This window comes from Theropithecus gelada, chromosome 15 (assembly GCF_003255815.1).
Source record: "Theropithecus gelada isolate Dixy chromosome 15, Tgel_1.0, whole genome shotgun sequence".
NCBI lineage: Eukaryota > Metazoa > Chordata > Mammalia > Primates > Cercopithecidae > Theropithecus > Theropithecus gelada.
The window spans coordinates 28406028-28432140 of NC_037683.1; the positions used below are offsets into that span (position 1 = coordinate 28406028).

Genomic DNA, 26113 nt, shown 5'->3' on the forward strand with positions numbered 1-26113 from the left:
GTGGGAGAGTCACTTGAATCTGGAGGCAGAGGTTGCAGTGAGCCAAGACCACACCACTGCACTCCAGCCTGGGTGGCAGAGTGAGATTCTGTCTCAAAAAAAAAAAAAGCTAGTCAAGTGGAGCAGTGAGAGTAGAGAAAGAACAAAGAAATCTGAAGAAATCTGTAATTGGTTGTGATCAATTAGTTGTAAATACCACTGAACTCAGACCAGCCAAGGCATTTTGTGGATCCTGATGTATTAGTTATATATTGATGTCTAATAAGTTATCCCAAAATTTAGTGGCTTAAAACAAGACACAGCCAGGCGTGGTGGCTCACGTCTATAATCTTAGCATTTTGGGAGGCTGAGATAGGTGGATCACCTGAGGTCAGGAGTTCCAGACTAGCCTGACCAACATGGCGAAAACCTGTCTCTGCTAAAAATACAAAGTTAGCTGGGTATGGTGGCAGGCGCCTATAGTCCCAGCTACTCAGGAGGCTGAGACAGGAGAATGGTTTGAACCTGGGAGGCAGAGGTTGCCGTGAGCCGAGACTGCGCCAATGCACTCCAGCCTGGGTGACAGAGTGAGACTCCATCTCAGAAACCAACAAAAACAACTACAAACAAGCCATATTTACTATCCTACATAGTTTCTGTGGATTAGAAATTTGTGAACAGCTTAGCTCGGTGGTTCTAGCTCAGGATTGGTTTCAAAGCTGCAATCAAGATGTCAGCCAGAGCTGCAGTCATCTGAAGGCCTGCCTAGGGCTGGAGGATCCACTTCCAAGGTGGATCATTACTTGACTGGCAACTTGGTGTTGGTTTGTTGGTGGAAGGCTTGCCTCAGTTCTTCTTTATGTGGGCTCTCCACATGGACTGCTTTAGTGACCCCGTGACATATACATGGCTTTCCTTAGAGCAAGTGACCCAAAAGAGGCCAAGGTAGACACTGCAATCAGTGTCACACACTGACACTTCCACAATATCCCATTGGTTACTTGGGTCAAGTTTATTCAACGTGGGAAGGGATGACAATAGGAGGGCTATCTTGGAGGCCACCACATTTTGTTGTATACAATCTTCATGATATTTCATATTAATACTCTAATGAGTTAGAATTTATGTTTAATAGAAAATAATAGCTTATAGATATGAGGCATCTGGTTTGATTTTATTTAATCTTTAAAACAATGGTGTAAGGTAGGTGCTTTTAATACCCCTTTCCACAGATAAGGATGTTGAGGAACAGATAAATAACTTGTCCAAATGTTCACCCAGTAAGTGCAGGGCCAGGTTCTAAATCCAAGTTCTAAACTGCTAAGATTCAGGGTAATTTGTTACATAGCAATGGATGACTAATACCGTAATTGTCTCAAAGTGCTACACATGATTTTAAAGGTTGTCTAGCCTCATGCAGATCCCCAAATACTTTATCACAAAATACCAGAAAAGGAGGTTAGGGTGGTTTCAGTTGGAAATTAGGGACTATTGTCAACTCTACTTTGATATTGAAGGTCTGTAACCACAGTGGTTTCAGGATAAAGTAATTCACAGACTGCTATTAGTTAATAGAGCCAAGGGGCTATAACATGCACTCCTGTCTTGGATTTTCTCCTAATATATTTCTCAGCTGACCTTTTTTTTTTTTTTTTTTTGAGACAGGGTCTATTGCTCTGTTGCCCTGGCTGGAGTGCAGGAGTGGAGTGCAGTGGTGTGATCATAGCTCACTGTAGCCTTGACCTCCTGGGCTCAAGCGATCCTCCTACCTCAGCCTCCCAAATAGCTGGGACCACAGGTACACACCACCATACCTAGCAAATTTTTTAGATTTTTTCTAGAGATGAGGTCTCACTATATTGCCCAGGCTGGTTTCAAGCAATCCTCCTGCCTTGGCCTCCCAAAGTGCTGTGATTATAGGCATGAGCCACCACACCCAGGCTCAGCTGACCTACTGACCACTTGCCAAGATACCTAGTATAACAGATTGTTCATTGTTTATATTCTAATAGTAAACATTTATTGAGTACTTATTATGTGCCAGGTGCTATTCTAAGTGATTTACGTATACCCAATCATTTATTTTTATTCCCATCTTATAGATGATAGAACAGAGGCACCAAAAGGTTAAACCAGGGCTCACAATCATTAAGTGTTAAAGCTCGAATTTGCATTCAAGTAAACTGACTCACTATTAACCATTGCATTAGAGGTTAACACAGTGAGGCAAAAGTTCCAAAAACTCTAGGAGAAGACAGAAGGGTTTCAAGGGCTATGACCTACCAAGTAAAAGGCAAAATAATCGGAAGCAAGTTAAATTTATCTTTCTCCTGATAATGTTCTTTCAATTCTCAGAGGCTGAATTTGCTAGGAAATTATAAAATGTTGTTTAGGGTTAGATCTCTTTTTTCTCTCACCTCCTTAAATAAGCTTTGTTCAGAATGTCCATTTGAAACTTAGACTGGAACTTTCTGTACCCTAGTTTCTATATTGCCTAGCTAGGCCACAAAACAAAAAAAATTCTAAGGTTCTATCAGCCATTTAGATCTCAGTCATCTTTTTAGTTATACTAGAACTCACAAAGTCCTCTTAACCGAAAGGGCTCCTGGCCTACCATCAAAATGCTCATGTGTTAGGCTTTATATCTGGATTAAAGTAAGGTCAGCAAGAACTGGTCTCGGAGGAATTCTTTCCTCCAGAACACAGGCAATGTGTGAGATTTAAGAACTCAGGCCTTAGCATCTGGGAGACCTTTCAATTTGAATCTTAGCTCACTATTTGACATAGAGCAAGAAACACGAGTCTCAAATGTAAATCAGGAAACAACAGGACCAGAGCTGATGCACAGGAAGCACTTTGCATTGTAGAAGGCACTCAATAGCTGCTTGGTATAGAGTAAATACATGCTTGGTTTTGAGTAAATAAATACTTGGTATTGAAACGATTATTTCAGTCATTGATCTGTGCACAAGAAAATTGTGTATCATAAACATTTTACTCTTGAGCAAACATCGATTATTAAAAACATATGTTCAAATTCATTATCCATTCTATTTAATTAAATGCTTGAGGCGCTTGGGGAGCTTACATTTGTGATTCAAGTCTATGTGTTTTTCAAATGTATCTTTCAGAAGAGATTAAGACACTGCAATTTTAAGCAGCACACTGTGACTCACGCCTGTAATCCCAGCACTTTGGGAGGCTGAGGTGGGCAGATCCCTTGATGCCAGGAGTTCAAGACCAGCCTGGGCAACAAAGCGAGACACTGCCTCTATAAAAAACATTTTTTTTAATTAAAAAAAGTGCAATTTGAACACATGTCAATATAAGATTACCTTTTAATTCAAATGTGTAGATATCTATTGTGCTGGAATCAGGTGGGCAGCAGGTGATCTCACTCGTGGCATCTTGGTGTTCTGCGATGTGGCACATCCACTTCTTAAATGCAGATTATTGCACTGTAATAAAAATCCTCCATGTTCAGTGCTTTCATTGTGTATAATTGTGTAAACTGTAGACAAAAAATATTCCTGAATTTGTGTGTGTGTGTATGTGTGTGCGCGGATGTGCAATCCGAGATGGTTGTTAAAGCTCGAAAGCGAGCTTAGCCTCTAGACTCGCCTTTCCTCCGAGGCCCAGCCAAGGTGGACTCGCACCGTCACAAGACCGGCCAGGCCGTGGCAATGAAGCAGCCAGTTTTGGTGCTAGGGACCCAGTTGTTCTCCGTCCCGCCCCTGCCTGACAGCCCCGCCCTGCCCCGCCCCGGGCCACGCCCCACCCTGCCCTCCCCCCCAACAGTACTGCTTGCATCTCCCGTGAGCCTCTTCGACTGTCACTCTTTGGAGAAAAAGTGACGTCTGCACTGAGGTGGCCGCTAAAGTGCGAATCGCGACGGGTGGTGGCCGTTGGGTCCCGGCGGGAGGCGGGGTTTCCGCTCCCTGGGGCGCACGTCAGTCAGGAGGCGGAAGCTCAGCGGGGGCGGGAAGGTTGTAGTGCGGTGAGTTGAGCTCCTTTTGCCTAAGTGGTCGCGCCCCCTTTAAGAGCCGCGATTGGAAAGCGAGGCGGTCCGGGTGTCCTCGGGTCCCAGGTAAGTACGACAGTCTGGCGGCACCGGGGAATGGAAAAGTGTGGCCCCGGTCCTAACCTACCGCCGCCGTCTTTGTTGCTACAGGCAGCGACCTCCCCTCCGACCTTGCCACCCAACATTTCTCGCTCCTACTTGCTTCCTTCGTCTGGTTCACAGCCCTGGCCCAGTCGGCTCTGCACGCCCGCAGGCAGGGACCTTTCTGGCACGCCAGTCTAGCCCTGTCACGAGATGGCCCTGTTGTCCTCCAGTCCTAACCCGGCATTGTCAGCCGCTGGAGACACCTAACGATTCGTTTATTAAAAACCGGTGCCTGTTTTCTATTTCTTATGTCTTTCCCGGCTCCCTAGACTAAGGCGTCACTCTTTGCTCCCAATGAAATCAATTATGTGCCTCCGGCACTGTGCCCACCTTTTAAAGAGCGCGTTTGTTAAGCTTTTTTTTAAAAAAATTAATAGTATATGGTTGCTTGAATAAGACTTTATTTTCCCATCGGATTATATGTTCCTTGAGAGTAGGAGTAGGATCTTGCTCATCTTGGATCTCCCCAGGATTTAGTATGAAAGCACGAAGTTTGGAAACCAGCAGCCCAAATAATTCTTACTAGCTTTATGACCCTGGGTACGGTCTCCTCATCCATAAAATGTTGATAAATAAATAAAGGAACTAATTTCGAGCATCTTACACAGTGTATGGTGTAGAGCAGGTACACTACTCCTTTTCTTTTTTTAGCTTTCAGCGTACACAGTAGTTACTGGGTATGTGTTTTAGACGAATGCAGAGACACCATAGGTGAATGATTTTTTTTCCTAACAGCATGATTGTATTGACTCTTATCAATTGGTTGATATATTTGGTAAATACAACCTAATGTTTATTAAAGACAGTAATGCTAAATGGTATGAACATCTGCAAGAATAAACAATGCCGTATTTAATTAAATGCTTGAGACACTAGCAGAGTTTACATGTGGGATTTCAGTCCGTGTACATTTCAAATGTATCTTTGTGAAGAGGTTAAGAAACAGCAAACATTTCATTGTAAGGAGGGAGGCTAACTGTTCCTTTTAGTTTGTGATTAAAATATGGTGCATTGTATATGTGTGTACACATATTTTACAGGTGATTGTGAAGTGCTGACCAATTGCCACTGGACATAATTGAAACAAAATAGGAAAATGGCAGCAAACTCTTCAGGACAAGGTAATGACAGCGGGAATTTCTTTACTAGGAACATTTTCCCCGTATAGTAAATGTATTGGAATAAGAGAAAATTTAGCATAGGGCAGTTACTGTAGCCAGAATTTAAAAAATGAATAGCAGGACAGGAGCGGTGGCTCACTCCTGTAAGCCCAGTACTTTGGGAGGCTGAGGCGGGTGGACTGCTTGAGGTCAGGAGTTCGAGATGAGCCTGGCCAACATGGTGAAACCCTGTCTCGACTAAAATACAAAAATTAGTTGGGTGTGGTGGCAGGCACCTGTAATCCCAGCTACTAGGGAGGAGAATTTCTTGAACCCAGGAGGTGGAGCTTGCAGTGAACCGAGATCGCGCCACTGCATTCCAGACTGGGCGACAGAGTGAGACTCCATCTCAAAAAAAAAAAAAAAAAAAAAAAAATGCAAAGAAAAAAACTACATTTGAAATACACTCATGTGCTGAATAATGACATACTGCTTATAGGATGGTGGTCCCATAAGATTATAACGGAGCTGAAAAATTTCGATCGCCTAGTGATATCTTGATAATCCTGACCGTGTGTAGGCCTAGGCCAATGTATGTGTTTGTGTCATTTTTAACAAAAAAGTTTAAAAAGTAAAAAATTAAACATTTTAAAAATAGAAAAAAGCCTATAGAATAAGGATATAAAGAAAATACTTTTTTTTTTTTTACAGCTGTACAGTGTTTTGTGTGTTTCTTGTTGTTGTTTTGTTTTGTTTTGTTTTTGAGATGGAATTTCACTCTTGTTGCCCAGGCTGGAGTGCAATGGTGCGATCTTGGCTTACTGCAACTTTTTTTTTTTTTTTTTGATACGGAGTCTCGCTCTGTCGCCCAGGCTGGAGTGCAGTGGCGCGATCTCGGCTCACTGCAAGCTCCGCCTCCCAGGTTCCCGCCATTCTCCTGCCTTAGCCTCCAGAGTAGCTGGGACTACAGGCGCCCGCCACGCCCGGCTAATTTTTTGTATTTTTAGTAGAGACGGGGTTTCACCGTGTTAGCCAGGATGGTCTCGATCTCTTGACCTCGTGATCCGCTCACCTCGGCCTCCCAAAGTGCTGGGATTACAGGCTTGAGCCACTGCGCCTGGCCAGGCTTACTGCAACTTCTGCCTCCCGGGTTCAAGCAATCCTCCTGCCTCAGCCTCCCAAATAACTGGGATTACAGGCACACGTCATCACGCTCGGCTAATTTTGTATTTTTAGTAGAGACGGGGTTTCTCCATGTTGGTCAGGCTGGTCTCGAACTCCCGACCTCAGGTGATCCACCCACCTTGGCCTCCCAAAGTGCTGGGATTACAGGCTTGAGCCACCGTGCCCAGCCCAGGATTTTGTGTTTTAAGCTAAGTGTTATTACAAAAGTCAAAAAGTTAAAAAAATTTAAAGGTTTATAAAATAAAGTTACAGTAAGCTAAGGTTAATAATGTATTATTGGAGAAGGAAAAATTTAATAAATGTAGTGGAGCCTAAGTATACAGTAGTATACAGTAACGTCCTAGATTTTTACATTCACTCACCACTCACTTACTGACTCACCCAGAGTGACTTCAGTTCTGAAAGCTTATGCACGGTAAATGCCCTGTACAGGTATACCATCTTTTATCTTTTAAACTGTGTGTATGTGTGTGTGTGTGTATATGTGTATGTGTTTGTGTGTGTTTTAAGATCTCGATTGGCTTTATTTGTGATTCTAGAATCAGGCAACACTTCATTTCATAAAATAGAATAAGTGTTCCCTAAGCCATATTTTTACTCTACCTTTTCTATGTTTAGATGCACAAATATTTAGCATTGTATTACAGTTACCTACACTATTCAGTACAGTAACATGCTGTACACGTTTGTAGCCTTAGAGCAACAGACTGTACCATACAGCCTAGGTGTGTAGTAGGCTATACCATCTGGGTTTGTGTAAGTACACTGATGTTTGCACAACACAAAATCACCTGACAATGAGTTTCTCAGAATGTATCCCTGTTGTTAAGCAACATATGATGGTAGATCTGGCATTGAATCAGATATACAACATCCTTTATATTATTAATCCTATATTTTAATCTATGTTAAGATTATTTACATTGAAATTGTATTCCCATTATTCACCTTATGGCCTCTTCTGACATCTATATTCGCTTGCTCTTTTACCTGAAATCAGAACCACTGTTAAAGAAGTTTTATTGTCATCATGCATTATCCGTGCCTTTATCTTCATTGCTATAAAAACTTTTGTACACATTTCACCTGTGTTAAGATAGCTCCAAAACAAATCAAGTCAGACACATTTGCTGCTATCAAGGAGTTTTTATTTTAAAATGTTTATAAAAGTAAAATTTACTCTCTATAAAGTATTGAATCTCATTTGGCAAGCAGTTAACTGCTTAACTACTGGAAGGACGCCTCTATTTCTGTTCTGTGTCAAGTCTGAAGTCCTGTTTGACTCTATGTATATTTGACCTATCTTCATATTTTTAAATTACTCATCTCTGTTCTGACTTTTTAAATCTTAGTTTTGTCTTAAACTTATGAACTCTTAAAAGTGTATACTCCTTTTGGTTAGGAGACCAAGACCATCCTGGCTAACACGGTGAAACCCCGTCTCTACTAAAAATACAAAAAATTAGCTGGGCATGGTGGCGGGCGCCTGTAGTCCCAGCTACTCGGGAGGCTGAGGCAGGAGAATGGCGTGAACCCGGGAGGCGAAGCTTGCAGTGAACCGAGATTGCGCCACTGCACTCCAGCCTGGGCAACAGAGCGAGACTCCATCTAAAAGTGTATACTCCTTTGGTCCAGCTTCTTTCATTCACCATACCGTCTGTGAGATTCATCTGTATTGTCATATTTTGCATGGATCAGTAGTTCGTTCCTTGTTATTGTGGAGTAGTATTCCATTGTATGACTATATCACATTTTGTTTATTCATTCTTCTGTTTGTGAGCTTTGGGGTTTTCTCAGTTTTGGCTGTTGTGAATAAAGCTGCTATGAGCATTTAAAGTCTCTTTTGCAGATACTTTTTTTTTTTTTTTTTTTTGAGATGGAGTTTTGCTCTTGTTGCCCAAGCTGGAGTGCAAAATAGCATGATCTCGGCTCACTGCAACCTCCGTCTCCCGGGTTCAAGCAATTCTCCTGCCTCAGCCTCCCGAGTAGCTGAGATTACAGGCACGTGCCACTATGCCCGGCTAATTTTTTGTAGAAACAGGGTTTCACCATGTTAGCCAGGCTGGTCTCGAACTCCTGACCTCAGGTGATCCGTCTGCCTCGGCCTTCCAAAATGCTGGGAATTACAGGCGTGAGCCACTGCACCTGGCCTCAGATACTTTTTTTTTTAAGAGACAGGGTCTTGTTCTGTCACCCAGGCTAGAGCTCTGAGGTGGATGATAGCTCACTGCAGCCTCAAACTCCTGGGCTCAAGCAATCCTCCCGCCTCTACCTTTCAAAGTGCTGGGACTGCATGCGTGCATCACCATGCCTGGCTAATTTTTTTATTTTTTTGTAGAGAGACGGTCTTGCTTTGTTGCCTGGGCTGTTCTTGAACTCCTGGCCTCAAGAAATCCTCCCACCTTGGCCTCCCATAATGTTGGGATTACAGGCATGAGCCACCATGCTGGGCCACTTGTACCATTTTATTATTTTAGTATACGTGCTGCCGAAGTGAGCTCTCTACTGTTTTATATTCTCTCTAGCAATATGTGAATGTTCTGGTTGATTCACATTTACTTTTGTCAGTCTTTAATTTTAGACATTCTAGAACATATGAAGTGACATCTCATTGTAGTATTAAAATGCATTTCCTTGATGACAAATGCTGAGCACTTTCTTTGTACTTATTGGCCATTGTGAATCTTCCTTTACGAAGTGTTTGTTCACATCTTTTACTTATTTTCTAAAAATCGGCTTATTTCTTTTCTTAGTAAGTTGTTTTGTTTTCATTTTTCAGTCTGGATACAAATCCTTTGTTGGATATGTTTTGCACATATTTCCTCCCAGTCTTGCTTGCCTTTTCATTTTCTTAATGAGCTTTGGGGTTGTCTTATGGTGTTGTTCTTATCATGTATGTCATGTGTTATTTTTCTCTGGCTGCTTTTAGGATTTTCTCTTTGTATTTCAGTGGTCTGACTATGGTATGCCTAGAGATGGTTTTCTTGTTTGGGGTTTGTTGAGCTTTTTGGATCTGTAGGTTGATGTCTTTCACTAAATGTGGGATGTTTCTATCCATTATTCAAGTACTCCAAGGCTCTGCTTATTTTTCCTCAATATTTTTTTTTCTGTTTTTCAGATTGGATAATTTCTAATGCTCTAACTTTAATAACTGTTCTGCCATCTCCAATCTGCTGTTAATTGAACATTTTGTTTCAATTTACTTTTTAGTTCTAGAATTTCCATTTGATTATTTTCCATAGTTCATATTTCTTTGCTGAAATACCCCTTTTATTTATTGTGTCTTTTTCACTTGAGTCCTTGAACATATTTATAAATGGCTGATTTTAAATCCTTGACTGATAATTATATCATTGGGGTTATCTTGGAGTTGGTTTCTGTTGACAGCATTTCGGTGCATATGTGTCATGTTTTCCTTTTTCTTCCTATAACTCGTGATTTGTTATTGGGTACTGGACATTGTGGAAACTCTGGATTCTGTTATATTCTTCTGAAATGTGAATTTTGTTCTAGCAGACAGCTTGACTCAACTCAGACTCGACTCCAAAATCTTGTCTCTCCTGTGTTGGGCAGCAGCTGAAATCTTGCAGTGTTTTTCAGCTTCCACCATCTGCTTTATTGATGGGCTGCCTGGGATCTCCCCTGAGTATGTGTAGTTCAGCAGTGAGAGAAAACTTTGAGTGGATTTTATATGCATGAATTGGGCTTTATTCCTTCTGCCTTTCCCTCAAGCCTTGCCCCTAATTTTTTGGCTATTCTGTCAGCCCTGAACTTGAGTTCTCCTCTGACACCTCAAGCTAGTAAGGTGAGGCTAACCAAGCTGTTAGTGGATTAGGGAGTGCTTCAGGCAAAAGGCCACAAGTTCCCAAATCTCACCAGTTGCAGTTTCTGCCTGATATTAGTCAGACTCCAGTGCCTTTAAATAGTGAATTTTTAATATTTTAGTATTATATTTGTGGCAGGATTAGCCCAACCAGACTACTCTGCCAGTTGAAAGCTTGCTGATTCTGTTTTAGTTTATTAATTATATTTAGGACAAACTATAGGTTACATGAGTTTCGTAGAATTATAGTATTGTAAAAATCAAGTTGTGGTGACAGCTTACCAGCTGTAACCAGCTAATACCATTCTGTTCTCCTCTCACATAGCCATGTGTGATTTGTGTGCTCTGTGGACTAATCATAGGTCCACATTCCCTTGTGGTTGTTGACCTCTTTATTTTTCCATTAAATTATAAGGGCCCATATTAAAAATAACTTAACTTGAGCTCAGATGAAAACTAAGAGAAGTCTATTTTGGAAAGATAATACGCTGCTAAAAACCACACAATGCACTCCAAATGAAAATAGATTTTAAATTATCCCACTATTAGCACAAATCATTGAGATTTACAACATGCTGGTTACTTTTTTTGTAGTTGTAGTAAAAATGCAATCATTTTTAGTATTACCTTTGACTGATCCATAGTCAGGTCCACTATGAAATATCCCCTAATCTAAATAGAAATGAATTTAGCCTTTGGCTTCCGTTGCTCCTTTGTCAGGGATTTTTGTTGGTGTCATGGAACTGCTGCTACTAGGAACCAGCAGAGGGAGTCCACATCGTGTTCTAGAGACTCCCAGACTCCAGTGAAATTTTTAAATTCTTATTTATTCAGATCTATTGTATTTTTTTTTCTCTCTGTCTTTTTAATTTTTTTTAAGAGGCAGGGTCTTGCTTTGTTGCCTAGGCTGGAGTACAGTGGTGTGATTGTAGCTCCCTGCAGCCTCCAACTCCTTAGCTCAGCATCCCAAGTAGCTGAGACTATAGGCACATGCCACCACGCCTGGCTAATGTTTTTTCCTTTTTTTTTTCCTGTAGAAACAGGGTCTCGCTTTGTTGCCCCAGCTGGTCTTGAACTCCTGAACTCCTGTTCTCAAGCAGTTCTCCCACCTTGGCTTCCCAAAGCATTGGAATTGCAAGTGTGAGCCACCGTGCCTGGCTGTATTTTACTTTCTGTAGTAAATAATTTCTGTACTGTTTGTATGTATAAGAATTACTTAATAGGGAGATTTATGCCAAGGGCTGTAATTACCTTAAAATGACAACTGAAAGAACCATGATTTTAAAAAAATCTTTATGTGTTGTAATTTATTAATGTAAATAAATATGGCCCGGCGCGGTGGCTCAAGCTTGTAATCCCAGCACTTTGGGAGGCCGAGATGGGCGGATCATGAGGTCGGGAGATCGAGACCATCCTGGCTAACACGGTGAAACCCTGTCTCTACTAAAAAATACAAAAAACTAGCCGGGCGAGGTGGTGGGCTCCTGTAGTCCCAGCTACTCCGGAGGCTGAGGCAGGAGAACGGCGTAAACCCGGGAGGCGGAGCTTGCAGTGAGCTGAGATCCGGCCACAGCACTCCAGCCTGGGCGACAGAGCCAGACTCCGTCTCAAAAAAAATAAAAAAATAAAAAAAAATAAAAATAAATAAATAAATAAATATATTTTACTTATTTCGTCTGGTGTAGAGAACAATTCCATTGTTTTGAGGACTANAACCCCCGTTCAAAAAAAAAAAAAAAAAAAAAAAAAAAAATAAATAAATAAATAAATAAATATATTTTACTTATTTCGTCTGGTGTAGAGAACAATTCCATTGTTTTGAGGACTAAGCCCTCTTTCAGATCTAGCAGTCTTTCATGCCATCATAGTAATCAGGACTGCTAAATTTCATATGCTCTTGACAGTCACTGCCGTCCCATGTTCTTCATACTGTCCAATGTAGTGTGGAACATTTGGTAGGCTTTCAATCATGAGAATTTTAGTATGCAGAGGCAGACTGTCAACCTGGAGTTTGGACAAGATACCAAAAGCAGCAGAGTCTTTCATTATTGGTAAATGTCAAGGTCCTGTGATGATGTGGTGGCATCGGATTGGTTCAGCCTGATTTCAGAGAGACCTGGTGAAATACTGAGTAAGGAACATGAATTCTTTTGTTTGATTTTTTCAATTTTACAGATACCTGAAAATGCTTATAGTAGTAACCATAAGATCTGCAGATCAGGTAGTAGGAACTATTGCTTTTGGGCCAGTCCAGGTGCTCTCAGCTGTGATTTCAGCATGCTGCATAGGCATGGAATTGCAAGGCTCCTGGGAAGTGTCTTGTTTGACCTCAGACCCAAGTACAAGTCTTCACCTAAACCATGGATGGTCCAGAAGGAAAGCAAGTTTATTCTTCAGGTTTATACTAAAGTATGCTCCCTCTCAATTAAGAGTTTGTCCCAGTGATGCATAAAAAGCATCTGAAAATTCTTGTATTTGTACCTTTTTAAAGATGAGAGTATGGATACAAAGACACAATTTGGAGTAGGTTTCTAAAGGCTAAATTTCTTTTTGTTGCATTTTAATTGCTACGGCAAAGAGAATAAATTAGATTTCTGATGCTAGGCCTGACCTGTAGGCTCCAGATTGAAATTGTAACTGGAAAGAATATTATGTAAAGTAATCTGAGACTGTATAGTTAGGAGAGAGTATGGGATCCCCACGTGCACTCAGAGTTGCCTGGGAGTCTGAAATGTGAATGTAATTAGAAAGCTGCATGCTAACTAGTTGTGGCCTATCTAGTGAGAAAACTGTTCACTGATAGAGAATTGTCGATATGGGATGACAGGAATCTAGTGATGTTAACCTAACGACTAGGGAGAAAGAATGCTAGATAATAATAACAATAATAGTGTGTATTTATTACGCAACTACCATGTGGCAGGCAGTGTTCTAGGACTTTTACTTACATTTTTCTGTATTTCCTGTAACCACCCTTTAAAGCTGTTACTGTTATCTCCATTGGTCCTGAGGCATGGTGAGGTAATTTTCCCAATATTCAATAGCAAGCGGTAGTGCTGAGATGAGAACCCAAGTTGATTCCAAGTCCCAAGTTCCTTGTTCATTCTGTTTTCCCATACTGCCCCTTCAGTAGGGGGAATTACAACATTCTGATGATAGCACTGATAGGAAACCACTGGGAGCTCGAGACAAGGGGCAAAAGACCTCTTCTTAATCTTTATTGGGATTAATCTAATCTTCTACATTGGTTGTTAAGCAGAAAATCCTTTAAGTGAAAAGGGCCTGTGAGTTTATATGTGAGAAGAAAAGAAAAATGAGTGGGGAAGAAAGGTTGATTCAAGCAGAAGATACATCATCATCTTACAAACCTCAATGGGTAGAAAAAGTGGCAGTAGTTTTAAGAGGAGTAAGTCCTTAGGTCTAGGTGAAAGAGAACACGAACACAGACAAATCACCTGAGCAGACATTAGGGCTTCATTCCTTTTCTTTGTTACGTATTTTTGGTAAACTCTGAAAGGTGGCTTATGATTTAGTAATTTTTTAATCTTGCAAGATATAGGAAACGTTCGTCATTAACTAGATTTAGGACAGAGCAAGAAAATGGATTCTTTGCTAGAATCCGTTTAGAGACCCTGTCTCTAAAAAAAAATTAATAAAAAAAATTAGCTGGGCATGGGGCTGAGGTGGGAGGATCGCTTGAGTATGGGAGGTTGAGGCTTCTGTGAGCCCTGATCATACCACTGCACTCTAGCCTGCACAACAGAGTGAGACCCTGTCTCAAAAATAAATAAATAAATAAAAGAAGAAATGCAGCCTTGGCAACACCTTGATTTTAGCCCAGTGAGACCTCTGACCTATAGATCCGTAAGACAATAGATTTGTGTCATTTTAAGCCACGAATTTTGGGTAATTTATTATAGCAACCATAGAAAACCAATGCATATTTAACTGCAAGAACCAAAAAAATCTAGGACCCCTCCATGACACCTTCTTCCTCATTCCTTCATAGTCAATCCATCACTCTCCTCCTGATTTAACTTCCTAAATAGCTATTGGATCTGTTTGTATCTCTGCATTTCCATCCACTAATAACTTTTATTTTCTCTAGCTCTTTGTACTGTGATAGTTTCCTATTTTCTCTTGTCTGTTCTCGACATTGCAGTTAGAGTGATCTCTTTAAATGGGGAAAGGTTATTTTGTTCCTCACCCCTAATTTTATGCCTTAGATTTCAGTTCAAGCATCACCTCCTTTGAAAGCCTTCTCTGACACTGCTCCCCCAACTTTCATGCTAGGTTAAGTTTATTTAGCATTCATTCCTACAATAATGATTGTTATAAATGCTCATCAAATGGTTTCTTTATTTCAGACTACTCATGTTAGATTTTAATGACACATTCATTCATGTGATTATTTGATTGATCTGTTTTCACCGGACAGTTTGAAAACCATGAGAGCTAGAATCATGTCAAGTTTTGCCTTATCATTGCATCCTTAGAACCTAACTTTGTGCCTGTGTGTGATAGTGTGAAAGACTGCTCGATCTGAAAGAGGGCTTAGTCCACAACACAATAAATATTTGTTGAATCAATAAAATAACTGAAAACATGTTATACTAATAGTGCCACAGTGACATTCCTCTAATACTAAACATAGGTGTCTCAGGTATGGTACTTTAATGTACTATACAGTTGTGAAGAGTCTATAGCTTGTAGGATAACCACTCGACAGGATTTAAGTAATCTTTTAAAAATTATTGTTATGAAAGTGTAGTAGATTGTCTGTAACTATATAATCAAAATAATTTTCACTTTTAGCTTGAGATTTTTTTACAATAAGAAGAATTTCAGTTAGTCTTCGTTTAAGTGTGATAGAGCTGTTAAAGGAAAATGATTATCAGCTCTTAGATTTTAAATGCAATCTGATGTAATGCTAGTTACTTGAGAGTGTTTTTAGTGACAAAGAAATGTGCGGGAGGAAAAAAAAGAAATGTGTGGGAGTCAAAATGTTTCCATGAATGAATGAGAAAATGAGAACATACGTGATTGTGAATGGAGATAGTGTTATAGTTCCAAAAGTGGAAATGTTTTTTCAAACAAAAGCCAGGCAACAGAGCGAGACCCTGTCTCTTAAAAAAAAAAAAAAGTTTGAAACAGATTTTTTAATTTGTTTTTTAAAAAGGTTAGTTATAAAGGGATATTAAATAATTCCAGCCAATTACTTAGAAACATAGCTTGGTTAAAAAAAAAAAAAAGAGGCCGGGCACGGTGGCTCACGCTTGTAATCCCAGCACTTTGGGAGGCCGAGGTGGGCGGATCACCTGAGGTCGGGAGTTCGAGACCGGCCTGACCAACATGGAGAAACACTGTCTCTACTAAAAATACAAAATTAGCCAGGCATGGTGGCTAATGTGTAATCATGGTGGCATGATTATGCGTGCCTGTAATCCCAGCTACTTGGGAGTCTGAGGCAGGAGAATCGCTTGAACCTGGGAGGTAGAGGTTGTGGTGAGCCGAGATCACGTCACTGCACTCCAGCCTGGGTGACGTGAGTGAAACTCCATCTCAAAAAAAATGAAAGAAAAATAAATAAATAATAAGTTTCTGCTAGGTCTGGTGTAATCCTGGTACTTTGGGTGGCTGGGGTGGAAGGATCACTTGAGCCCATCAAGACCAGCCTGGGCAACACAGCAAGAACCCTGTTTCTATACTATTTTAAAAAATTAAAGTAATAGTTCTTACCATACATGAGATAAAATATTAAACATCTTTGTGCTTCTGAGACTGAAAAGAGATGCATTGAATTATATCAGGAGACTATATAGGTTAAAAAGAAACCCTCATGTAGTGAGTATAACATTGTTAAAAGTTATATATTGATGCCCTAGTTAGAGTAAGTTTGAACCCTGAAATTAACAGAATCTTACCATAGAAAATTGCGGGCTGGGTGTGGTGGCTCATGCCTGCAGTCCCACTACTTTGAGAGTCTGAGGCAGGAGGATTGCTTGAGGCCAGGAGTTTGAGATGAGCCTGGGCAACATAGTGAGACCCTGTCTCTACAAAAAATTGAAAAAAAAAAAAAAATTAGCCAGGTGTGCTAGTGCACACATATAGTCTTAGCTGCTTTGGAGGCTGAGGCAGGAGGATCGCTTGAGCCCAGGAATTTGAGGCTTCAGTGAGCTCTATTTTTAGTTTTTTGAGGAACCTCCAAACTGTTCTCCATGGTGGTTGTACTAATTTACATTCCCACTAACAGTTTACAAGGGTTCCCTTTTCTCCACATCCTTGCCAATGTTTGTTATTGCCTGACCTTTGGATAAAAGCCATTTTGACTGAGGTGAGATGATATCTCACTGTAGTTTTGATTTGCATTTCTCTGATGATCAGTGGTGTTGAGCACCTTTTCATATTGCACTATTTCTTGAACAAGTCTCTATCTCACTGCCTGTCTCCGATCCTGGATTGACTTTTCCCTGCGGCAGGTCTCTTCTACCCTGTAATCTATTCTCTGTTACCACCAGAGGGTGTTCGAAACCGTGCCAAGATTGATCTCTGCCTCGTCCTTTTCTAAATACTCTCAGTAGCTCCTCATTGCCTATTTGATGAAACTAAGAATCTACATGTAATACAAGGTCCCTAAATATCTGACTGCTTCTTAACCTTCCCAGCTGCTTCTTTCACTGCTTTTTCCACACATAATTTGTGCTAGAGTCACTTGTATTTATTTGCCAATTCCCAAGCATTCTGTTCCATTTCATTCTTTAATGTCTGAAGAGATTTGGGGCATGGAGAAAATACTCATCACTGCTCATAATTTAATACTCAGTTTAAAGTTCTAAAATAAAATTTTTTAAAACATTTAGGTGTGGTGGCTTACGTGTGTAATTCCAGCACTTTGGGAGGCCAAAGTGGGAGAATCACTTGAGCCCAGGAGTTTGAGACCAGCATGGGCAACACAGGGGGACCCCATTTGTACAGAAGCTTTTAAAAATTAGCCAGGTGTGGTGGCACATGCCTGTGGTCCCAACTACTTGGGAGGCTGAGGTGGGAGGATGCCTTGAGCCAGGGAGGTCAAGGCTGCAGTGAGCCTTGATTATGCCACCTGCACTCCAGCCTGGGCAACAGAACAAGACCTTGTTTCAAAAAACATTTTAAAAAAACATTTAGACATTATTTACAAGCTTAGTTAAATTATGTTTAATAACAGTTTAAATTATAATTATAATTAATTATAGTGTCTGTTAAACTTCACTTTATATAGTGGTCAAAAATTTACCTAAAATTAAATGTATTTTAAAATACTAACCTGTTGGTTTAATTTATACATTCTATACTTGTTTTTTCTTTTCTTTTCTTTTTTTTTTTTGAGACAGGGTCTCGCTCTGTTGCCCAGGGTGGAATGCAATGGCACAAGCATGGCTCACTGCAGCTTTGACCTCCCAGGTTCAAGCCATCCTCCTGCCTAAGCCTCCTGAGTAACTGAGACCACAAGTGTGCACTACATCCAGCTGATTTTTCTTATTTTTAGTAGAAACGAGGTCTCACTATGTTGCCCAGGCTGGTCTTGAATTCCTGGGCTCAAGTGAACCTCCTGCCTTGGCTTCCCAAAGTGCTGGGATTACAGGCATGAACCACTGCACTCGGCTGATATACTTGCATTTTTATATTTCCCTAGAGTTATAATACTCTTCCAGATTTCTATTTCTATACTTTTCCAGAATTATAGTAATTTTTCTATACCTTTGTAGGTTACAGTAATCTTACCACTACCAAAACAAAGCAAAATTTCAAATTACTGAGAGTTCAGAGTTGTTGATGGATTTGATTCTTAATTAAAACACAAGGTTTGGTTATGCCTAACGCTTATCCAAAGGCTGTGCTGATGGGAACCTAAAGTTGTGTTGGTGTGCATTAGTTCCCCTCTATAATTGAATGTTACCTGCTCAGGGGGATTTTTTTTTTAAGTTCGTGCCTTTCTCCTAGACTGTTAGTTTCTTGCAGCCTAGAGTTATTCCAGGAATTGAAATATTCTTTATTTTGTGTGTGATCAGTGTTTCATAGCTCAGTGTTCTGTTGTCATTATAACTTGCCCTTTTCTGGCAGCAGTAGTGCCAGGAATTATAGATGTCTCCTCTCCTGAGCGATCAGGGATGAGTTACGTACTGTGAGCTCTCTAGGATATTGGACTAATTCACCCTTTTAGAACTCACAATGTCTACTCGGGCATTGTGTGTGATTATAGGCACTCATCAGCCACTGCGTCTCCTTTAAAAATACATCCTACTGTATGTGTTCGGGCCTGTGCTGATCTGAATTTCTTGTTGTTGGTACATGACCTGCTTTTTTTGGAACTGTTTGGCTTAGTCACACATAATTCCTTGCATCCACCCTACCCTCCTTGTACTGAAACAAAAAAGTACACGGCTATACTTCATAAATAGACATATACTTAACAGGAGAAACAAAACACCTAAGTGTTAACACCAACCTAGTTATTAATATAATAAGACACTGGATACCCTATTATTTTCACCCTTCTTTGCAACTATCATGTATCTTAGCTTTCCCTTTTGCATCTCATTATGAATTCATGGCTTATCACAGACTTAATTTATTCCATTTAGCTATAATTATTATTCTCTTTTTAATGTTCAAATTGTGACAGCCTGGCTAACCTCAAATTGACTTTTTTGTCCTTTTATCGCTTACCTTGGACCTTTTTAAAAATTCTTCTCGGCCGGGCACAGTGGCTCACGCCTGTAATCCCAGCATTTGGGAGGCTGAGGTGGAAGGATTGCTTGAGACCAGGAGTTCAGGATCAGTCTGGGCAACACAGACTTTGTCTCTACAAAAAATAAAAAATTTAGCTAGGAGCATGACTGGTGGTGCCTACATGTAGTCCTACGTACTTTGGAGGCTGAGTGGGAAGATGGGTTGGGCCCCAAAGTTTGAGGCTGCAATAAGCCATGATCCCACCACTGCACTCAAGCTCTGGGTGACAGAGCAAAACTTCATCTCTAAGAACAAAAAACAGATACATAAAAATGTTAAAGTCTTCTTGCTTTCTGACAAGATAGTCCAATCCCATTTTGATATTTTTTTCTGCCCTAAGACATTGAACTAGTATTCTCCCTAAAACTCTGTTTTTTTTTTTTGTTGTTGTTGTTGTTGTTTTGTTTTGCTTTGTTTTTATAGAGACAGGGTCTCACTGTGTTGCCCAGGCTGGTCTCAAACTCCTGGCCTCAAATGATCCTCCCACTTCGGCCTCCCAAAGTGCTGGTATTACATGTGTGAGCCACCGTGCCTGACCTCTGGTTCCTTCTTAATGGAGAATAGTATTAGAGACCAAAATCTGTTCAACATGGAGTTGAGGATAAGGAGGGAGGCATTTTTACTGGCCGTTGTAGTGACAGAGCAGGAGACCATGTTTCTTTGAGGGCATATGTTAATAATGGCAGTCCAATTTAACATTACTAGATCTTTTTCCGTCTTACCATTTTTCTTTATTATAAGGTTGCATTGACCATGACCACTATCATATTGGCATATAACTTTCTGTGTGAAGATCCCTCTGCCAGGAATGCTTCCTCTCACCCCTTTTCACTAGTTGGCAAAGTTCTTGCCAAGTAAAATGAGAGGAGGAGGGAGTAGAACGAATTTCATTTAAAGCTCAACCTAGTTCAGAAATGTTAAACAAAACCAGAACAATTGAATATTCTTCTGATATCTTCCAGTATTTTTATTGAATTCGTTTTCTTCCACTAAAAAAAAAAAAAAAATACAAACAATATCAAATCAAGCTATCCTGTCAGCTTGGTGTTATATTTGAAAATCATTTGTCAAATTATAGTTACATCATACTCTCAGCATTTATAAATTTTTCATCTGGGGACAGTGGCTCATGCCTGTAAGCCCAGCACTTTGGGAGGCCCCGAGCAGAAGGATCACTTGAGGTTAGGAGTTCAAGACTAGCCTGGCCAACATAGTGAAACCCTGTATTTACGAAAAATAAAGAAATTAGCTGGGCATGGTGGCATGTTCCTCCTGTAGTCCTAGCTACTTGAGAGGCTGAGGTGGGAGGATCGCTTGAGCCCAGGAGGTCAAGGCTACAGTGAGCTGTGATGGTGCTACTGCACTCCAGCCTGGGTGAAGGAGCAAGACCCTCCCTCTAAAACTAACTAAATGGATAAATAATTTTTTAGTACTTCTAAAAATTACTCTTCAAATTTCATAGTATTAAATTTTAAAGTGTTTTTAAAATTCGCAGCCAGGCGCAATGGCTCATGCCTGTAATCCCAGCACTTTGGGAGGCTGAGGTGGACAGATCACGAGGTCAAGAGATCAAGACCACCCTGGCCAACATGTTGAAACCCTGTCTCTACTAAAAATACAAAAATTAGCTGGGCGTGGTGGCACGTGCCTGTAGTCCCAGCTAATTGGGAGGCTGAGGCAGGAGAATCACTTGAACCTGGGATGCAGAAGTTGCAGTAAGCCAAGATCATGCCACTGCACTCCAGCCTGGTGACAGAGCAAGACTCCATCTTGAGCACAACTCAGTTGTGCTCCTATTCATATGAACATTATCAGTCAGATTATCTTTATATAGGCTTTTTAATGCTTTTTTCATTGTTGACTGTACTTCATATAATTTTTATGTATGTATAATTACAGTGACCCCAAAATATTTTTGTGTGAACAAGTTAATTTTGAGGGAAATTGATACTGCTGTAAACAACAGATCAGGATTTTCCAATATGGCCATTTATTTTGCTCATGACAAAATTTAGACATTATCAGATTTTAAAAATTGCTTTTCAAGACTATGTGTGCTTTTCAAGAATTGTGTGTGTGTGTGTGTGTGTATGTATATATATATATATATATATATATATATTTTGAGACAGTTTCACTCTGTTGCCCAGGCTGTAGTGCAGTGGCATAGTCCAGTCATGGCTAACTGCAGCCTTGAACTCCTAGGTTCAAGGAATCCTGCTGCCTCATCCTCCCAAGTAGTTGGGACTGTAGGCACACACCATCATGCCCTGCTAAATTCAAAAAATAATTTTTTTTTTTTTTTTTTTATACAGACAAGGTCTCGCTGTGTTGCCCAGGCTGATCTTGAACTCCTGGCCTTAGGTGATCCTCCTGCCTCATCTTCCCAAAGCACAAATGTGAGCCACCTGGCCCTATTTTATATTTATAGTATCTCTAAATCGCTAAAAAGATGGAACCACATGATTATCTTCTAAGAATGTAGTAGCCTCCACTGAGAAAGAACAAGTCTTGTGCTATAGTTGACAATAAGCATGTCCAATTTGTATATACAAATGGGAGAGTACCAATTTCCCTTGGAAAACATTCTTCACTTTACAAAGAACTCACCTTTGGATTCCTCTAAATGACACGTTCCAGTATACTTAAACATGTCTTTCCATAATTATCTTACCTTAATTCATATTACATAACTTTTAGGGAAATGTCTGTTGTATAAAATCAATAATACCTGTGTTTTACATCTTTCCATTTGATTATTATAAGAGCATGATTTGTGTGCTTATTTGGATAACAGGCTCACTATGAGGTAGTAAATAGAGCAATATATGAGGACAACATAATTCTCCTTAGTGGACTGCTTTTATTTTTATTTTTATTTTTCGAGGCAGAGTTTCGCTTTGTTGCCCAGGCTGGAGTGCAGTGGCACGATCTCAGCTCACTGCAACCTCTACCTCCCAGTTCAAGCAATTCTTGTGTCTCAGCCTCCTAAGTAGCTGGGATTACAGGTGCCTGCTACCACGTCTGGCTGATTTTTTGTGTTTTAGCAGAGATGGGGTTTCATCATGTTGCCCAGGCTGGTCTCGAACTTGTGAGCTCAGGCAGTCTGTCCATCTCAGCCTCGGAAAGTGCTAGGATTACGGGCATGAGCCACCGTTCCTGGCCAGTGGGCTGCTTTTATAACCAGGTTAATATATAGTTGATTAACAGTCAAAGGAAATTACAGGTATATATGTTTTTTGTTTTTTCTTTTAGAGACAGGGTCTCTCTTTTTCGCCTACGTTGGAATGCAGTGGTGCAAAAATAGCTCACTGCATAGCTCACCGCTCCTGGCCAGGAACTATATTAATGTTAGTTTAGAGCCCATAGTTACAGATTTTCACCTTTGATTTCCACGGAAACAGGGAGGTTACTATACCTATCTATGCTCTGATTGTCAGACATGCATGAAGTTTTTAAAAGCGAGGCTCTTCCTTTTTGACCAAGCCAATCAAGACATATAAGTATGTAATTTTTTAAAAAGTTGATGAATCATATAAAATTGTTTTTGTAGGTAGAAAATCATCAAATACAGGCAGTTTTAACTTAATGCATAAAAATTATAGTACTTATTATGTTTATATAATATCTTTTATTATATAAACGTGAGTTGAGACTTATGGTTTATGATGGGCACTGTCATTAGAGAGAGGTCTCTGCATCTGTAAGGAGGTTTTTTAATAGTTGGAAGATACTTTATTATGCACTTATTTGTATAATACCTAATTTATAAGTCTTTTTGAAGATTGCCCTGATAAAATGGGAGAGAAATTTGTCATTCAGTTGTTTGGGTAGTGGTTGAAGAAAAGATCTAAAGCTGTGGTTTGTGAACTCTACACCATGGCATCCTAGGACCCCATGGAGAAATCCCAGAGGCCTCATGGAAAATTGTTTTGAAAGCAAACACAAAAGTACCTGTATTAGTTGGACACCACATGAAGTAGTTTGAGATAGTTTACAGTTTCAACAGTGCACTCTATTCTTTTCAATGACATCATATCTTTGCAAAGTTAGGTTTTTAGCAATTGCTTTGATAACCAACAAGTACTGTGTGAAAATCAGTGTGGAACAGGGAATGAGGATTGGTGGTGTCTGAACTGATTCTAAGGTTTGAAAAGTGATACAATGCCCAGGCACACATCCATTAGTAAGTAACTGTGGTTATTTAAAAATGAAATTAAATATTTTTTATTTCACATTATGTGCATTATTTTTTTAAACAACTACAAGATGTTAGGACACAAATACTTACTCGGTTGTTTGGACCTGACTATTACTAAACAGAATGGTTATGTATTTGTTGGCCTGGGGTGTCATGCAAATATTACTGAGATACTAAGGCACACTGTGAATTAAGAAATTCTGGGAACCTCTGGTTTAAAGTAATTAGACTACCCAATCAGAATTCACATAGCTGAGCAAGTCATTGATACCAAGTGGAAAGGTACATTCAACTGAAATTTCTCATGGATAAAGTTTTTAAAGTTGCCACACCATTCTACTTGTTTAGTATTACATGACAAACATCTGTACAGTAATCCCCCCTTACCCAGGGGGAATATGTTCCAAAAACCCCAGTAGATGCTGAAATCACAGATGGTACTGAATTCTTTATATACTACATTTTTTCCTATACATACACACCTATGATAAAGTTTATAAATTAGACACAGTAAGAGATGAACAACAATAATAATAAAATTAGCAATTATAACAATATACTGCAATAAAGGTTTTGCGAATGTGGTCTTTCTCTCTCTCTCCCCCTGTCTGTCTCTCAGAATATCTTACTGTGCTACCCTGACCTGTTTTTGTGCTGTGGTTGACCACAGGTAGCTGAAACCGCAAATATGGGCTGACTACTATACGTTTTAAATTTAATTCTGATTACTACTAAAGAGAAAGAATCTTTTTTAAAATTTTGTTATTATTTTCTTAGAGACAGGGTCTTGCTGTGCAGTGGCACATCATAGCTCATTCCATTGAGCCCAAGTGATCCTCCTGCCTCAGCCTCCTGAGTCACCGGGACTACAGGCATGCAGCACCACACCTAATTTAAACAAAAAATTTTTTTTTTTGAGATAGGGTCTTGCTATGTTGTCCAGGCTGATCTCGAACTCCTGTCCTCAAGTGATCCTCCTGCCTTGACCTGCCAAAGTGCTGAGATTACAGGTGTGAACCACTGAACCTGGCCCATTTTTAAATAAAAATAATAATGCAAATAAGAAATAATTTCCTAAAAGATGTCTTAGGTATTAAAACACCTAGAAATTCAGAAAATCAATGAAAAGAATACTGTAGCCTGGAATTCAAACATTATTGAAGTCTGAAGAACAATTCCCTTCTCTATGTCTGTTTCTGGAGGGAAAGAAGGCTATTATATGAGAGTCACTGTGGTATTCTAAAATATAAGAAAGAGGCAGATCATTTTTCTGCTCCTCAAGATAGTTATCTGACCAGCTTTGTTAAAACTGGGAATCTAAGGATCTCTTAACTCCATTTTAGTTTGAAGAAAGATATTAACCTTGAAATACATAGTTGCACACCAAATGGCAGTGGGGTCAGGGCTGGGGTACACTTTTATTTCTGCTCTCAATTTTCTATCCCTGTCAGATAGTTGTTATTTCTGGTTCTAGTTGTTATTTCTGATTCTCTATATCAGTGGACTTGTAATTATATATTGCTTTGCTAATTATGTTTCCTTAACATTATTTTGACAAAGTTTCAGTTGTTATTTACATAAGGCACCTTTTACCATCACATTGCCATACACAGGCATAAATATCACAAATATTAAGATAGTTGAGGTTTTGACAGCAGCAGACATTTGGGGAAAATTATGGAACCTTCATGTGTTGGAGCTGGAAAGAGCCTTTCAGGACTACTTTAATCATTTCTTTTTTTTTTTTTTTGAGACAGAGTCTCGCTCTGTTACCCAGGCTGAAGTGTAGCGGTGTAATCTCGGCTCATTGAAACCTCCACCTCCCAGGTTCATGCCATTCTCCTGCCTCAGCCTCCCAAGTAGCTGGAATTACAGGCGCCCGCCACCACGCCTGGCTAATGTTTTGTATTTTTAGTAGAGATGGGGTTTCACAGTGTTAGCTAGGATGGCTTCGATCTCCTGACCTTGTGATCCGCCCGCCTTGGCCTCCTAAAGTGCTGGGATTACAGGTGTGAACCACTGCACCTGGCCTACTTTAATCATTTCATTTTTTTTTTTTTTTTTTTTGAGACGGAGTCTTGCTCTGTCGCCCAGGCTGGAGTGCAGTGGCCGGATCTCAGCTCACTGCAAGCTCCGCCTCCCGGGTTCACGCCATTCTCCTGCCTCAGCCTCCCGAGTAGCTGGGACTACAGGCGTCCGCCACATCGCCTGGCTAGTTTTTTGTTATTTTTTAGTAGAGACGGGGTTTCACCATGTTAGCCAGGATGGTCTCGATCTCCTGACCTCGTGATCCACCCGTCTCAGCCTCCCAAAGTGCTGGGATTACAGGCTTGAGCCACCGCGCCCGGCCTAATCATTTCATTTAACATGAATTAATTTGCCTGTTTTGGGATACTTTGAGCAAACTGTCCTAAGCAAATAACAACTGTTTATGGAAGGATTTCCATAGGTAATGATGTTTTCTTAAGTCTGATATGAGACTGGAAGGAATTTTTCATTGATTGAAATTTTAGTATTTCCTACTTCTTTTCTGTCTCATTTCTTCTTACTGAATCCTAAATTGAGATAGAAGAATACCTTCTTACTGTCCTTTCAGAAATAACCAATTGTGTAAGTAATACATTCTTGGAATTTGGTTGTTGTGATACCAAGATATAATAAGAAACACATATTTGGGCCGGGTGCGGTGGCTCAAGCCTGTAATCCCAGCACTTTGGGAGGCCAAGACGGGCGGATCACGAGGTCAGGAGATCGAGACCATCCTGGCTAACCCGGTGAAACTCCGTCTCTACTAAAAAATACAAAAAACTAGCCGGGCGAGGTGGCGGGCGCCTGTAGTCCTAGCTACTCGGGAGGCTGAGGCAGGAGAATGGTGTAAACCCGGGAGGCGG

The 26113-nt window shown here is 40.2% G+C and overlaps 1 protein-coding gene across 5 annotated transcripts in view; it reads left to right on the forward strand.

Annotated features, from left to right (window-relative positions):
* The first annotated feature begins 3817 nt into the window (after positions 1 to 3817).
* INIP (INTS3 and NABP interacting protein) overlaps positions 3818 to 26113 on the forward strand; it is a 37272-nt gene continuing 14976 nt past the window's right edge. For 3 of the 5 annotated variants that reach the window (XM_025360520.1, XM_025360521.1, XM_025360522.1), the window contains exons 1-2: positions 3903 to 4066; positions 5185 to 5265. Coding sequence is in view for 3 of the 5 variants with exons in the window: in XM_025360521.1 (XP_025216306.1) it covers positions 5241 to 5265 (25 nt within the window). In the remaining 2 variants the exon portion in view is untranslated. Of the gene's footprint in view, positions 4067 to 5184; positions 5266 to 26113 lie in introns of all 5 variants that reach the window. The other 2 variants (XM_025360519.1, XM_025360523.1) reach the window with 2 other exon arrangements.